The 18027-nt window shown below is 30.7% G+C and overlaps 1 protein-coding gene across 2 annotated transcripts in view; it reads right to left on the bottom strand.

Annotated features, from left to right (window-relative positions):
• The window catches only part of LOC111618399 (S-adenosyl-L-methionine-dependent tRNA 4-demethylwyosine synthase-like), a 50245-nt gene that overhangs the window by 23669 nt on the left and 8549 nt on the right, over positions 1-18027 (bottom strand). For both annotated transcript variants that reach the window (XM_023359920.1, XM_023359919.1), the window contains exons 5-7: positions 17086-17280; positions 13816-13915; positions 10891-10997 (exon numbers count right to left, since the gene is read on the bottom strand). In XM_023359920.1, the coding sequence (XP_023215688.1) occupies positions 10891-10997; positions 13816-13915; positions 17086-17280 (402 nt within the window). The remainder of the gene's footprint in view (positions 1-10890; positions 10998-13815; positions 13916-17085; positions 17281-18027) is intronic.

Below are 18027 nucleotides of genomic sequence, written 5' to 3'. Positions count from 1 at the left end.
GTGTGCTGGAAGAGTCCACACAATAAAACCATCACTTAATATATATGCTTATATACAACATCAAAGTTGTTAAGATCTGTTGTTAAACAGAAACATTTTGGGCTGCTTACGAAAAGTGCTTTGCTTCTGCACGGTAATGCCTGGCTGCTTAGTACCAACACAATTACATGAACTACCACAAGATTTCCAGAAGGAATTCACAGATCTTCATTTTATGCCATTCAGATCTGGTGTTAAGTGACTAATCTCCTTCATACTCTACAGCAACTCTTGGTGACTACAATATGTAAAACAGCCAAAAAATGAAGATTAGAATTGGGGAATGTTGGCTTCTATGAATAGTTTATCCCACATCATAAGAAATGCTTCATCAGAAACAGGAACTAAACTGAAAATAAATTTATATTGTTTTTAAATTCAACAAGATCTGATTCAGAATGTGTGAATCGCATATTTAGTAATATGTGCTTGTTGATCGCAAAAACTAACTGTTTCCAATGCATAATCAAATTATTATGATACAAAAACTAAAATTGGCTCAATTTTAATAGATATTTTCAATTTAAGAAAGACCTTATCATTCATATAAAAAGAAAAGAATTAACCTACTGAAACTTGGTGTCTGTCAAACTGGTTTTCAATGTTATGACAAAAATATCAAGTGTAATATCCCTTTCATACTGTAACTTTTAAGTTGGCTTAACTGACAGCTTAAAGTATGCAATGTATATGAAGCAGACTTAACATTAAATCGGTTTAACTACCAAAAACTAGATCAACTTAAATCTCTTTCCCAAACAAACTTAAGTGGCTTCAAGGTTTCCCCCAAAGTCCACCACAAGTTCAAAGAAAAAAAATATGGCAGAAGCAATTATCAAAATGTGCAATCAAAGCAAGAAAAATCACACTGAAAATTTGTCAAAGAAATGAACAGTTTAATAGAGATATACGGAGTTAAAGAATCAATGATTTAAGTAGACCGAAAGGAAGCAAATCCATCTTTGATGGCCAATGTCGAGAGCAAGAATGTGGTAAAAATTAAATATTTAAATAAGGTAAAATTGTGGAAATACATAATAATTAAATCAATAAATGCTTAGTATTTAAATGAAAAATTCTTTAAACAAATATATTACAAATGTTGCTACTACACAACAAAAATAGTAATTCTTGTGACTCGTACATTAATCATAAATGATGTAAAAATCAAATTAATATAATGATAATACAGTAGAGCGTCGATTATCCGAATCAATGGGGGACTGGGGTTGTTCGGAAGATTGATGTTTCGGATAACCGATCATGTACAAAAAAATATATTAATTTATCCCATCTTGACATTTTTCTCCGTTGCATGTCGCTTCGCGTTGAATTTTCGTCGATGTTAAGCCTAACGAACACTACTGTATCGTTAAAAATTATCTTTTTATTTTGTACAAACAAAATAAATATATTGAAAAATATAAAAACAATAAAAAATTATACTTCAGAAGTTAATTTAGTATCAAAAACGTAAAATATTTGAGTAGCTCAAGACATAGCCAAAGATTGAAGCACCACAGCACTGGCGAAAATTTAAATTTGCCGACTGGAATTCTTTCGGATGATTGACTTTCGGATAATCGACGCTCTACTGTATTATAATAAAAGCACTCAAACAATATCGCAATTGTATTATATTTGCATTAGCATGTAAACGTAACAAATGATCCAATACGTGTCACTCACTCGAGTACTATAGAATTTTATTTTAAAAGTTGAAAACTGTAATTTAATAAAGACAATGCTGTATAAAAGAATATTTTAGTTTTAAAGTAATTAATGAAGAAAATTTTCTTTATATTACATTTATAAATAGCAAACAGTGCATTTCTCAATATGTTTGGAAGCATTTAGTACAATTTTTCCAGGTAGTTCACTTAATTATAGGGCATTGGCCAGCCAAAATGTGTCCTTAATGAAAGAGTTGCAGTAGAAATAGTGTGATGTTAAAATGTTTAGTCACCTAAATTGGATATAGGTAAAATATTGTTGATGTAAGCAATTGTATCAAGGTGTATAATTTATAATAATAATCATCAAAAATATTTATTAAGTTAACTTTTCATAATACACTGTCATTTTTAAATATAATACAACGTTCTTGAATTTATTATTAGAATTGTAATAATTCAGTAAGATAAATTAAAGTTATTACAAGACATTTCTTTGGATTGACATTGTAAAATATTTATGTGCATTCACAAACTATATTTTACACATAGTTGTGTAATTAAGTGTTAAGTCCTAGTTATTTTTGTTTCTGGTCGTTACACAATACATAATTATCTTTTACTCTAATAAATTAATGTTTTGATATAAGTTAGTAATTTTTTGTGTATTTAAATGAAACAGTGTATATTGTTAAATAACTGCACTTGTATTTTTTTTAGAGCACAATGAAAATGGTGTAACTTGCACTGCATTAGTTCATGAATTGTCACCTGTGCCGAATTAAGTATGAAAATTCATTAAAGAGAAAAACATTCTTTGGAACAACAGATCAATGAATCATTACTGAAATAAAACAAAGTAATGCTGTTTTGGAGGTTGTGCAAATCTACAATCGTTGTGGTTATAGTGTGTGCAATTAGAAAAAGAATTATCATCAATTATGAAGTAAATGTGTAATTAAGTCATTTGAAATAAAAAGCATTTTGATCATATATGGTCATTTACTTTCCTCAATTAAATATACATACAAAGTAATAAAAAAAAATTTGTCTTATGGCATAGTATTCTTATAGATCTAATATTTAATAAAATTCCTTGCTGTAGCATTTATGATTGAAACTGCTTTGTCATTGTTCTTTCCCTATGAAGCAATTTCTCTGTAAGGTGCAATCAGCCTGATCTGTTACATAAACTGGTGGGTTTTATTTACTGAATCATCTCTCTTTTCACATAAATTCTTACAATTAAATTTCATATTTCAATCCTGTTATCCATACTTTTTCCAAGTCTTCAAAATCTTGTTTGAAATGCATTTTCTGCTGCATGCAGAGTGCTGGGTAACTTAAAACTGAACAATCTTTTCTTCTGTTTCATTCTCTTTATTACAGTGGTACCTCAGGATACGAAATTAATCCGTTCCTAAACTGAGATCATATCATGAAAATGTCGTAAGATGAATCATTTTTCTCAATATGATTACACGTTAAACCAAATACAGTAGACCCCCTATAACGTGGCAAAAAATTCCAACAGTATTCGTATAAAGACGCTAAAAGGGACATGTAAAATGCAGTAAAATGTCATTGCCGACTTGTGTCGCGACAGGATTGGTCGAATCTGGACCAATAGTAGACGAGCAGCCGAACTACTTACACACTATGGAGAGTTTAGACAGGTAAGTTGAGTTTACTAACTTCTGTACAATATTAACTTCATTTATTTTAACTTTATTATAATTATATATATATACTTTCCGCCATCCAGAGCCACGCTACGGAGAGTTTAGGCGAGTAAGTTGAGTTTACTATTGTCTGCACAGTATGTAAATTAGGTACCGTAAGTCTAATACAGCACTGTAATTTTATACATTTCTTGTGAAAGAAACATTTCTTATTCAATGGCCATAAAAATTATTTATATTAATGATGTCTCCAAAGTTCAATGAATTTTTCACAGAAAAATAACTTATCAGAAATCGTGGCTGCAGTTTGGTGCGCTGCTCCGTGACAAAAACAAGCTTGAGCAATGGCAATGTCAAACGGTGCACTCTCGGTAAGTAATCATACAATTTTTTGTTTATAGCATAGCATTTGTTTATACGAATTATTCCCAAAAAATTATACGTGTTTTGGAAATGTTGAGTCGAATTAGTCAAGAATTGATTAATTTTATGGAAGAAAACCTTTCAAACAGCCGTAGTCCCTAAACTGCACACGTGTTGGGCTGTGATTGGCTCGTGTATTTAAGGATTCCTACAATGCAAAATTCGTATAACGTGGAACGTATCTACCACGTTATAGGGGGTCTACTGTAATCCATTCCAACACAAAAAATACACTCAAATTAAAGCTAAGTAGTACATTGTAAAAAATAACTTTAGCAAGGAAAACACTAAAAAATGCATTTTCTAGTTGTAAATGTATAAATAACCATAATAGAATAATAATTGATAAAAAAAATGTAGTTTTATTTGCACTTTACCTTTGAGGATAGATGACAGTGGAGGTGTAACCTGGTGGTGGAGGAGAGGGAGAAGGGAAATGATACTAAAACTTAACTTATGTAACATAATGAAACAATAATTTAAAAATAACTAAACACTAATTTCTTTTATCTTTTCTGTTTTATGTATATATATATTTTTAAAATTTTTTATTCACTTTTTGCTTCACTTCCACCAGCACTTTCACTGGATAGAGGTCGCTTGGTAAAATATCTATCCAAAAAGGTTTGGCTTTGCCCACTTTTTAAAATGTTTCTAAAATAACTTAGGCAAATGTCATTAAACTGAGCAGCAATACAGCCAGTGTGAACCTTTTTGGGATGTTTCTTTTCAACAAAATCAGTCACTTTCTGATAATACCTCAAGATTTCCTTTATTGAGCGAGATCCTTCCATGACAAAGCAAACATGCCGACTGAGACTGATGAACAGAAGGAATACGTGATCATGATGCTGCAAACTAATGTAACTTCGTATGGCGAGTTTTTGTTCTTACCGTGAAGCAAAAATATGTTTAAATTTCATGTCGTATCCTGAGGTCCTACTGTACTTGGAAATGGTTTCAGTAAATTTGACTATAAAGGAAAGGCAGTTACCAATATATAAATATGGAACATTTTCCTCACATAAATTTTTTTTCCATTTTTAAGAATGTTATATCCTGTAAGCATGTTAAAAGTGAATGAGAATTCTAAAAAATATAGGCATCATTATTTCTACTTGATTCAACATTTATATAAGTAAACATATATTTGGCATATACACCTGCAAGAACTATGGAATACCGTCCTTTATAGTAATAGTAGTCAACAGATCCTTCTTTAGGTGAGAAGCAGGAATGTGTATTCCATAAATTCTGTGAAATCTGTAACCTACATTTTGTCAAATTGTATGCTCCCACCACTTACGAATTGGTTTTCACGTCATCTTTCTACAAAATTATTGATTGTGTATGTAGGGTCCAAGTTAACCAACAGATGTCAAATGCATTCAGACTGACGTTTACAGTATTGCATTTCTGTGCACGATTCCCATAAATCACAATCCCAGCAGAAATTAGCAATTATTTGCAGAGATGCAAATAACAAGTTAAAATTTCATGACTTATTGAAGATCTTGGTAATGTGGAAAACATGGTAAGAGGCTTAGCAAGAATTTGAAATTAAAAATGATATTGAGAGCATTTGTCAACAGAAGTCATCATATGAGCAAAACAACACAGACAAAATCATAGACATATAGACATGGAAAATCAAAGAAAATGCTAATTGAATACACTCACAATGCCATAAAAGTCTTCCAAGAAACAATATTCCACTTCCACACCTCTACAATGGGAGGTGGCCAATTTCTGCTCCCAAGCTTAGATACCGACAAAAGCTGTGCGCATGCATTCCTGCAAGGATCGTGACTTCTATGCAGGGATTACATCACAGGTGAAGACTCCTAGAAAACTTTGTGGAAAAACACTGGAAGTCGGAACAGTGACTCAAGAAGAGTCAGATGTTAAGCAAACATCTACTTCTGGTAATGATGACTGATTACAAATAGTGTGAATTCTTGGAGACTGCTTCCTGGTATTTTGAGATAGATTTTATAGTATCCTATAGGTTTCTTACATGGAGATTTGTCTTTTGTAAGCCACTCAATTTTGAAATATTGTGACTTTTTATTATACATAATGTAAGAGTACCCTAATTTTACCAATAAACAGAATGATGAATGCTAATGTTAAGAATAATTATTTCCTGAAAATTGAATAAATGTTGACATTAAGTTTTTATAATTGCACTGCAAAAGTTGAAAATAATTTTTCCTATGCCAAATAAATGTGAGATAGTTCTATATTTTGATGATGACGACAGTGCTAATAAAGAAATTGCTATTTTTTTTCTATAGAAATACCTTTCCCAAGATGAGTTTGTTTTTCTTTGTTTCAGGCAATGCATTGCACAAAACCATAAATGTTTCTCTAGATATTCTGAAGTTTTCATGCCAACTTACTTCGACTATTGTAGGAACACACACTTCTTACCATTTCAGATTCCAAGGTATATTCCAAACTCTGATTATTTGGAAGCATCAAACAAATCATTGCTGGGCACAAGCCTTTTCCTTTGAATGTTGCTGCCATTTCAATGACTTTGCTTTTGCAACGCAATATTTTTCTTTATTAATAAATATATTCTCTTTTAATTTAAATATTTTGAACAACAGAAACATACATTTTAGAACATTAATTTTGTTATTTCAACTATGGAAACAATGAATGTCGTGCTGCCAAAAACAATAACAGAAATAAATGCTGGATAAAATATCAATTTTAAATAATTATTTCAATCTGAAATTATGCAAAATTAATTAGTTTGCAATGGATTATTGAAAATAAACAAAATTTTAATTTTATTTAAAATGTAATGTAATGTATAATAGCTAAACGACAATGCATAAAAAAAGCAATTTGAATATTTCTCAACGTAAACGAGTAGTTGACCCTGTAAATGGTAATTAAACTTAATTTAATCCTGCTTAACTACTACGCCAGCTTACGAATTACAGTGTGAAAAAAGTACAACACAAAGAAACAGTTTTTCCTGTTTTAATCCTGACATTAGTATAACAATGCATTATAATATTTAACTGTGTGAATATTCTTAAACCACTATTTATTTTTATATAATCATTACTCAATATAAACTAAACTTTTCTTGGGGTTTCCTTTAGTAAAGTATTGTTAAACTAATACAAACTCACAAAGCTGGAACAACACTTAATAACTAGTGATGTAACGAATATTCGGCCACTATTCGGTATTCGGCCTATTCGGCCGAATACCGAATATTTAATCACTATTCGGCCGAATACCGAATACCTAAAAACAGGAGTAAGAAATAACAAAACACAGTAAATTAATCATTTCGGTAACTTTTATCAATATTGAACATACATTTTAAAATCGAGAAAGCGCAATTTTTTGCTTATTTATGTAAAAGATCAAAGGAAAAGTAATATAACTAAGTTATTTTTTAAGAGATTAAAAAAGGGTAACAAATCAAATGAAAACTACCTACTTATTATGTAGTTTAGTCATCTATATACTCATATATAAAAGAACAAGTCCTGATAGGATAATTAACGCAGAGCCAAAACTACTGATGTTAGAATCTTAAAATTTTGAGGGTGTGTTCCTTTTGAAAAGTTTAGATGTACTAAGAAAAGATTTTACGAAATTAAACCCTAAAGGAGTTAAAAAGAGTAAAAAATTTATATGAAAATTTTTACTGCGTGGGCACATTAGATCGAAACTTAGGTCATAAAATGTGAAAAAATAATAATTAATGATCTGTAATTTTATGAAATCATCCTTTATTATAAAACTGAAAATTAAATTAACTTTTTTATTTCATCGTACAAAATTATTTATTATAACTAGTGATGTAACGAATATTCGGTTACTATTCGGTATTCGGCCTATTTTTCACTATTCGGCCGAATACCGAATATCTAAAAACAGGAGTAATAAATAACAAAAACAGAGTAAATTAATCATTTTGTTATTTAGATTTAATGTTATCGAGTTAGTGTTGTTTGTTTATATTTATTTATAACTTGTAACATGCACAAAATAAAAAAGAAAATAATATTAGTCACATGTATTCACAATTTATAATTACAAAGATCAGCACACGTACACGCCTATCGTTGGAGAATCCTCGCACATCTGAAGGTCTGACCCTGCCTATCCTTCTTTTTAAGCGCTCGTCTTTGCTCTTGCCTTTCTCTTTCCTCTATCGCTCTAGTCCATGTATACCTGTACATACATCATAATACGCGCTCACGATACTTTCGATTCGTCACTTTTCCGTCCTAGAGTTTCCATTTTACAATTACGTGACTCAGCCTGGTGATAACGGAGAAAAGAGAGAGATAGGACGTCGATATAAGTCACAGTTATGATTTCAGAGATTCGAGACAGCTTGATAGCCCGAACGGCCCCAGGCTTTCGCCCGTGCACGCTAAGTGACTTACATTACAAACATTTAGCTTTCCGAAGACTATGACAACAATTGTTTGGCATTGACAGCCGCGAATTGCGGGCCAATAAGCTGCTTCGACTTGTTCGATTATGTTATCGACTCAATTTCATATTTATTTTCACATTTTTACTTCGCGGTCGTTCTCTGTTCTTTTTCCGTTATTTACAAGTGTAGGTCATTTCATCGTTATCCACATTTGATATCATCATTTATCACATACTNATGATTATTTGTGTGTGGTGCATTGAACCATTATGTTTTAATGTTTTATAATAAATACTGCCCAAAATGTCATATTCTTATGCAACAGTAATTGTAAGTATTTATTGCATGTATATTTTTTCTGCCAAAAAGCTTTAAATTGTTGAAAAAGAATTTTTGAATTTCCTGATATTTTATAAATAATAATAAATTTTAAATTCGATAATTAAAAATGGCATAAAAATTGTACATAAGAAGTTTAATAACAATAAGGTTAATTTTTTTGCATTTATAATTGTATTGTACGAGGATTTGAACCTGTATAGTAATGCTCTTCACGCAACCCCTTAACTAATTATGCCAAACACGTGAATGGTGCTTTTGTGTAGGTTTCAATAGTTCTAGAATTAAAATTTTTCTCATTTCTGTTTGATTTAATTGAAATATTATGAAGAAAAGTCAATAAGTTTGTTTATAACTTATTCTAGCTAATATAAAGTAAAAAAATTGTTGTAAACAAGAATTATATGCTGCTGAGAGAAGATTTTATAAATTAAAATATAATCTAAAAACTGGAGTGGAAATAAACTCAACCTACCTTGTCAGACAAAGCTTTTAGACTATCTAGAAATCTTGTCCAAAAGTCTCTAAATAGCGGACGGTCAATTTTCTTCAAGCTGTCTTTACTGGCGGCGTCTACCGAAACGTACAGTTGGGTCACCGGATCTAATTTTGATATGGCATCCGGAAACTGTGCATTGGTGACGAGAAAGGTAGAGATTCCACGACCGTGAAGAAGTCGGACAAACTTGTTTATCTCCGGATACATTATGGGTTCTCCAACGAGTGATAATGCACAATGTTTAGCTTCCATTCCTTCTTTAAACCTCTCTTCCTTTACACCAGGTACACCTTTTTAAATAATAAAAATAAAAAAGTATTAATTGTTTATTTCCAAATGAATGACAAAACAAAGGAAGCTGTAAAATGCATTTCTTCTTTCTACTATAATAATAGATGAAAAAAGAAATATCTATAAATTGTTAATTTTCAAAATAAAAATCAAATATTTATAAAGTTATAACAGGTACAACTCTAAGCCAGACACAAACCCTTAAATTCTTTGATCATCCGATAATGATTTTTCAAAGCTTCCTGGAATATTAGTTCCGGATTGTCCATTTTCCATTTCCACTCGGTTCCGACGGGATTGGAATGATGCCTTAATTTAAAAAACAAAAATAATTTAATTTATATATCTTGAAAAAATTAAAATATTAACTTTAAAATGTTCTTTTTTCTCCTATTTGATATGTATAATCTTTATTTAAATTAATAAATATATAAACGTTTACGATACATGCTGGACATAATTATGTAGTTTATTTCTATTATGCATATCGTATGACTCCACCAGAAGAACTACGAAGAAAACTGATAAATAAACACTGACTCCTTCATGTATTCTATTAAGATTATACTTTTTTGGGGGCCAAACTGTCCCATCTTCAGATCTGTGTGTTTAAAATTACAAAGAGAAAACTATTCAAAGTACACATAACTGTGAGAATGGGAGATTGTGGGTTATTCCTTTCCAAATATGGGAAAGGAAGATTCGTAAAAATCTTTCCTAGTCAGTTCGCAGACTAAGGCGTGCTGAAATTAATTTATCTTCCGAGTGGTCAAAGATAAAAATAGTTGACTGGGAATTTTAGGAGGTTTTATATTCAAACATTTAACGGTAATGTGAGCCAACAATGGAGTTAGGCATTAAATCAATCTAATGACAGTTTAGAGCAGGGGTGTCCAACCTTTTTGTTTCTCTGGGCCCCATTGGAAGAAGTCAAGGAGTTTTGGGCCACAAGGATGTATAGTATTTACTGTTGCTTAAACGCTGCANGCGCGCCAATTTTCGTACGTGCGTTAATCAAGCCGAATAGTTTGGCCGAATATTCGGCTATTCAACCACGCTCCTGGCCGAATATTCGGTATTCGGCCTGAGGCCGAATATACTATTCGTTACAACACTATTAATAACACAAGCCTCAGTATCTAATCCTGCACTCGATTTACTAATTACACAAACATTATTGGCTCTGTTTAGGACCTTTGTCAGGTAATACGGCCAGTCCATCATACATGTTGGGTTCAATGGAACAGAATGGCACACTATCCAACGATAGGCCCCCAAACGGAGCCAAAAATGCTTCACGATAAGTAAATCAAATGCTGGAGTAAATACAGGTTTCTGCATGTATTATTGTTAGATTGAATAAACAAAAGAAGAATCACAATTTTTAATAAATGAGAATAATTAGCAGATTGATCGATTATTAAAAAAGTTTACAAAAATATTCTGAATAAATCATTAAATTTTTCAAATTTTAAAAAAATAACTTTTATTGAAAATAAAGCAGAAATTAATAATTAATTTTACCTCTTTATTACGATCGGCTTTTATCTGTTGCGACGAGTATCCACGTTCCGGCTTTTCTAATATTTCTATCAACCGTTTCTTCCATTCCACAAAATCCAAATGGATGTCTATATTGTAAATATATTTGTTTATTATATTTTTCCTTTTTAACATCAGAAGTACAGTTAATTAATAAAAATAATTAAATTGTTAAAGTTAAAAGTTAAGTTCTGTTGCTAAAAAACTATGCTATAAAAGGTAAGAAAGAGTCAGACTTCAAACAACTCCCAAAGTAGTGTCAATTTCTGTCATAATGGTAACAAAACAACATAGTTCACATCTAACACAGCTTTTTGAAGTAAATAAAATGCACTGATACATTATATGTACAGGATTAACTACCAGCATCTTTGCGTCTGAGAAAACAAAGCAAATAATTTAGTTATCGATGGTAGTTACAGTAACTACAATGTTATTTACATCTTAAGCATTATCAAGAATAATAAGAATATCTTGAAAGCATTCCAGTTGTGTTTTATTTTGGAAAATAAACAGCATCACATTTTTTTTACTCTTAAACAATGCATAATAAAAGAATTGTTTTCATTTAACATACATTTAACATATGTTCAAAATAAACTTGTTTGTTCGTTTATTAATAATAATGTATCATAAATTAATTTGGATAGACAAAAAATGTGATTTTTTATATCCAAATAATCATCGTGCATAGAACTTGACAAACATTCGTATCGCATTATGGAAAAGTGATACTAAAACGAGTTTGCCAGCATTAACGATTTACGTGTTTTCTTGTCACAAATCTCTATAATGCAAATAGATGAAGATGATTTTACTTTTAATATCTTATAAAATAATTATTAATTAAAATTAATATTTTAGACACCGACATAATCTATCCACAAAACATTAAGATCCTTGGCAGCAGTTGGCTCGTAATTTAATAGACGTCAGATAATAAAATTTGCCTGTTTTTTTTTTTTTTTTTTGTCAACACTTTGATTCACTTTTACTAACAACTTCCAAATGCATAAAATAATTTTAAAACATTCCAAAGTTGAAATTTTATTGGATTATTTATAGCAATCTAAACAAACTTTTAATATATATTTATGAATTGCATTTCTGTGTGGCTCTGAGGTAGCTATCACAACTGAAATTATAGATAGTCTCCATTTCTCCCAATACTAAAAAAAAAAAAAAAATAAACATCAACCAATAGAAACTACTCTTACATATACTTGTAAAAATAATCATGATTTTTTTATTTATTTAAGTAAATAAATTTTTACAAAACTTAAGAAAAAAAAAATACATCTATAACACATCAAAATGGTGTTGGCTCTGTCTGTATATTGTCCCACCAACAGTTACGAAATGTCTTGTTTATGAACGACTTAAGACAAATGCGAGAAAAATCAAACTAAAGTTTGGTTTTGTGCAGACAGAGTAAGACTTAAATAAATAAACAAAACATTCACCAAATGTACTTAACTTTTTTTCTATGTAGTTTCCAGATAGTACAATTGGATGAATTCTGGTGAAATGCAAAGATATAAATTTATATACGCGGCACGAATCTACCTTATTTTATTTTTCCCAAAGTAGTAGTAGATAAATTGATTTAATTTCATAAAATTTAAGCAAAATACTATATTTGCACTAAGTCAAAAGTGCGGCATGATTTAACCTGAGCCATCTTTTGATTTTATCTCCATTCTAATGAGTTTATCATTTGTTTTGGACTAAATCTAAAATGCTAAATTCATCCTAAAGAAAGTCAGTTAAACCTTGTTCTTTTGCAACAATTAATTAATAAGTAGAAACAAATTTTGGATTAAATAATTTTAAAACATTCTAGAAGATAACGAACTTGCAACATTAATAACTTCAAGTTTAAAAATGGTCATTTGTTATAAATGAATTGATCAAAACATTCAGCGAAAGTAAGAATAACAATGATGTCCTTGTTTAACTCATTCAACTTCAGAAATGCAGAAAGACCAACTAGAATGAACTTTTTGTAGTTTCTACAGAAGCAATGTGTAAATTACAACTACCAAGTCACATGGTCCATCTGCAGACGGCATCCATCCCACCAATAATAGTTTTTTTCAAATACTGTCTAATGACATTATATTTATGAATATCAGTAAAAGTACTTTTCTGCAGACTGCCCATCATAAAAACATGTGTGTCCAAAAGTATGCCCATCACAACAGATATACAGTACTTTATATGAACTTGACAATGTTGACCACATAGAATTGCTAGTATGTGGAGTCACAAACCAATCTCTGCATTTGTACTAGTGACATGTAGTTAGTTTCTTGTGAACTGGAAGTATCCAATGTCTAAGTGTTTGTCTAAAAACTGTTCTTGTCGATAACTGATTTGCATGGTCAACTAAAATCTGTCCAAAAATGACGTACAGTCTTTGGACATCATGACCGAGCACTCTGGAAAAGGCCGAGTAAAGAAACGTATACACAATGCAGACAAAAGGGCAGATTCTGTCTGTCAATTGTATGAATTTGATTTTATCAAACAAGAAATATCAATTTAAATTTATTTTAAAAATATGTCTGTATCATAAAATATCTGATTAATAAATATTCAAAACTTTAATAATAACCTTATAAATAGAAAAAACACACTTATTATGTTTAATTAATATAATTAAATTTATGAAATTAAAAATATTATAATTTAAAAACAGAACTTATTTTAGTTTAGGAATATCTTAATTAAAATTAGTGCAATAATGTCATATTGGAAGCAGGACGAATAGAGTCGTTGCTTCCCCCTACTCTCCAATTATCCACGACATGATCCTGTGCTACTGATAGTGCTCTTCTCAAGTCGGCATTTCTGCAAACATACCCTTTATAAGCACATGACATTTTAATGTAACAAAATAATTACCTCCATTTTTACTTTCTGCCATATTCTCATCACCCAGACCAACATCCATTATTCTTTCTGCTTCAAGTTTATTTAACCATTCATCCAATTCTTTAGAAACCTATAAAATAATTATCAAAGGTCTTATTACAAATTAAGTAATAATAGCAGAATTAGATGCTGACAGAAAATTACTTTTGTTTTTTATATATCATCCAAAAAAGTTCTATTATTTAATTAAACTAGTATATGATTCAAAGGTCGCCCCACATAAGCAAAGGGTTTACATTATTATGAGGTCACTTACAAGTTACAGAATACAATCAATGTAGGTGCCACCAAAGGCATGTAAACATTTCTGATATTGTAATACATATAACTTATCCCTTGTGTAGTCTGTGTTTTGTATGAATGCTTTTAAATCATTCTTTGTCATTGGATATTTTAGCTGACCATATTTGAGGAGCATTAGCAAAGTCTCTTCTATGTTGTTTACAAAATTGTATTTCATCTCAAAACTTGATTGATTAAACTTTACCATTTTCCATTAATTGCAATGAAGAATACAAAATTATAATAAAAAATGAAAGTCCACGACCTTGTTTTTGAGATACAAAATTATAACACAAGCACAAGCAACAAAGCCATTCAATGTCTCTAGGTTGCTAGCACATCTCCTATGGGCTTAAGAAAGAGAGTTCGTTTCAAAATTTGATGGGCCGATTTTGATAAAACCTTGCCATTTTCTATTAATTGCAATGACAAATCCATAAATGTTATGAGAATCCATGACTTCATGTTTGATATAAAGTGAGGTGAAATCGACAATGTCCATGCTTCTTGATGCTATACAGCATGTCTAATGGGAGGGGGAAACTTAAGAATTGATTGGATTGCTTCTCTGTGTCAGAAGTGCAAAGTTTCCCATGGCAGCAAGTGCAAAGTTTGCCCAGCCGTGACCATCGGCTACAAGGAGTGCCTCTTCTGTGCCTAACAAGTGCAAGAACCACTTTTTTCTTTCTGGCACTGCCTCAATTCTATCACAATATGACAAAGTTGTGTAATGTCCAAGTAAATAATACAGTAGAGTCCCGAAAACTCGGCAAATGTGGACCAAAGAGTGGCCGAGCTTGTGAACATGCCGGGTTATCGGGAATGGGGTTAAAAAAGAATAAGTAAGAGTGTGGTGTCCTCAGAAAATACTGTACTGTACTTGTATGTATTGTTTGCTTGAGAATACAACAGAGAATAAACTGCCCAAATACCCTTAAACGAAGGAAAAGCACATACTTTATGAAGGCATAGAGCCATTACTACATGAAAATGAAAATTAATGAATACACAGTGTACAGTAATTTACCTGACAAGACAGACCTCAGAAAAATACTTAAAACGTAAATCTGTCTATAATGAAAATTAACTAGGGGTTTTTTCACCCTGCCAGAGTTTGGCCGAGTTATCCGGACTGCCGGTTATCGAGTGCCGAGTTTTCAAGACTCTTTTATGCCATAGACATGACAAAATTGTTTGACTTCAATACTGTCTCATTTATTCTTTATATATGTCAATTGAACATAGATTAAAAAGACCAAACTACAAGTTTGTTAAAGATTAGAGTTAACTGATAAAAATATTAAAATTTTTAAGCGGCCGGGCAAACTTTGCACTTGCTGCCATGGAAAAATTTGCACTTCTGACACAGAGAAGCAATCCAATCGATTGCTTTGTTCTTATGTTTCCCCCTCCCATTAGACGTGCTGTATAGCATCAAGAAGCATAGACATTGTTGAATATTAAAATTTTTCAAGTTGAATGTATAAAATCGTCATCATTTTTTAAGGTTTGAATCTTAACATATAAAGAAATAATTGTCATCTATTTATTTAAAATTATTTTATAGCAATAAGCTGGAAATCATACTAGGACCAATTCACTATAAATTTTCTTGACTTTCGTGCTTGTCTTTCTCTCAATGGGTTGTTTCTAAAATGTGTAAACTTTCTGCTGATTTTCAACAAATAAGCTGGTAATTATCATTAATATACAAATGCATCTTTTTTAATATCACACTTATTTTCATTCACAAAGACTTTTCCTAAAATCAATGCTATTGACATTTGTAACCTCAACTTGCCTTTTGAAATTTTCACACGAATAATTGGAACTGTGTGTTAAAAATGACTACGATATATAAACAACTACTCATAACCAAATTTTAATTAAGTGAAATAATCTTGCCAGTATGATTATGTCTAAATTAATAGTTTTGGAAGTAAAGTTCGGATAAAGGTCCCGGTAGTCTAACTGGCAACACGTCTGCACAGTAAGAAAATGTTGTGGGTTTGATTCTTTTCTTTCAGAAATTTCTAAATTAAATAGGATGGTGGCTTAACCATCTACCTCTAGACAAATTAATTAATAATGTAGCCCAAAAGTAGGCCAATAATTTTGGCAAGATCATTTGGTTTTTTTTTGTATGTAAGAAAAGAAAGAAATGAAGCACTAACCTTCACAATTAAACAACAACTTTAATTCAGCATCTACATTATGGCACGCTCGTGTCCATGTTTTTTCTCTTGCTAGTATTGCCAGAAAAACATTTAAGTACTGCCAGAAGCGACCTAACAGGCTTAATGTCTATGATATGTCATAATAAAATACCTATCGCATTGGTTAAAAAGTTGTCAAAACAAAGTTAAATGACAGTAGAAACAAATAAATATCAGTTTTATTGGAAATTTTCTGCAAGTTAAAATTAATGAATCAAGTTAGTAAAAAACTGAATGTAAATTTATGCATCAAATGTGAGTAAGCATGAGTCAATTGTCAATTAACATACAAATTCTGCTTTTACATTTGAAAATGGAAACCAATTAGATTTCCATTAAATTAATCGTGCTTCACATATTCTGACATGGAGTATATACCATAAAGTGTAATAAACATTCTTCATTAGATACCAAATGCTATGCCAAACATAAAGTTATGATTGTTAGTAGATCTTTTAATGGAGCCATTATTACTTAAAAGTTCAGCACTGTATATGCACAACAATACTACTGGAAAAATTACATTTATTTATAATTTTTATAGTAGTATCATCAGTAAATCTGTGAACATAGAGTGCCTATAAAGCTAAATTTTTACAACTCATTACATAATACAATAATCTGAATAATCTCAACATTAAAGAATTCTTTTTTAATGTTCAGAAATTATATTTTTATTTTCAGAAATAAAAAAATTACAAATATAAATAAAATATATTTTTAATCTTTAAGCAAACTATACCTTATTAAAGTTTTCTCCATAAAGGGAATTACCTAGTCCGAAAACTCCGTACTTCATCCCATTCAGAATGAATTTCTGCATACGAAAATCGAAACAGATGTCTTTTAACCATTTGCAGAACCACTTTGCGTCGTCGGGCGGATGTCCGTCCACGTAAGTAGAAATGATAAAAATGCAGGTCGTCTTCTTTTTTGCCTACGTCGACACAGATTTTAATCAATTTTTTGCCTAAAATTATCCAATTAGAATTAATTACAAATTTAATTAAAATTGTCAAAGTTGAGATGATCGACGAAGATAACATCATTAATACAAATGCGCATAAATAAATCATGTGTATTTATATTAATATTTTATCTTTGTGTAATGCAACTGTTTTAGTTTTTCTGAAGTAGTAAATTGATTTCTGTTGTAGGTGTAGAGGTGAAAACTAAAAATCTGAAATAAATTCCTCCATTTTTTTTATTGCATAAGCACGCACGAAACAAAATTGAATGTGTACGCGAGTTCATATTTAATTCCAAATGTTCCGTTTTCTTTTTTCTTTTGTATTTATTTATTTCAGATATGGGAGAACTAAAAGAAGACAAATGTAGAAAATTCATTAAAAATTTTCATACTAAAAATTTGATCAAGGGTAAACTCCTCACTACGGAACATTTTAAATGTATGAGCATTCCAAAAATCATGATATAAGATATAATTAAGAGAGTGGAAAAGCAAAAGTACTATGTAGAGCTGAAGAAAGTGAAAAAAAGAGTTAAAACGACTGAAGCAAAGTGTAGGAAAAAATGGCAGATAACTGATGTTGCCATCGGTAAGGTGGAACATGAACTGTGTCAAAAGTTCAAAATTCTGGAGAATTTTTTCCATTTTCCAAGTTTACATTTTATTTGGGACCCATTTTAGACTGGTTTTACAGTATATGGCATCAGTATTACA

The sequence above is a fragment of the Centruroides sculpturatus genome, unplaced genomic scaffold, assembly GCF_000671375.1.
Source record: "Centruroides sculpturatus isolate CEXI.00-Female unplaced genomic scaffold, Cexi_2.0 scaffold10, whole genome shotgun sequence".
Lineage (NCBI taxonomy): Eukaryota > Metazoa > Arthropoda > Arachnida > Scorpiones > Buthidae > Centruroides > Centruroides sculpturatus.
The sequence above is the reverse complement of the archived record's forward strand: the minus strand, read 5'-3'. Positions and strand labels throughout refer to the sequence as shown.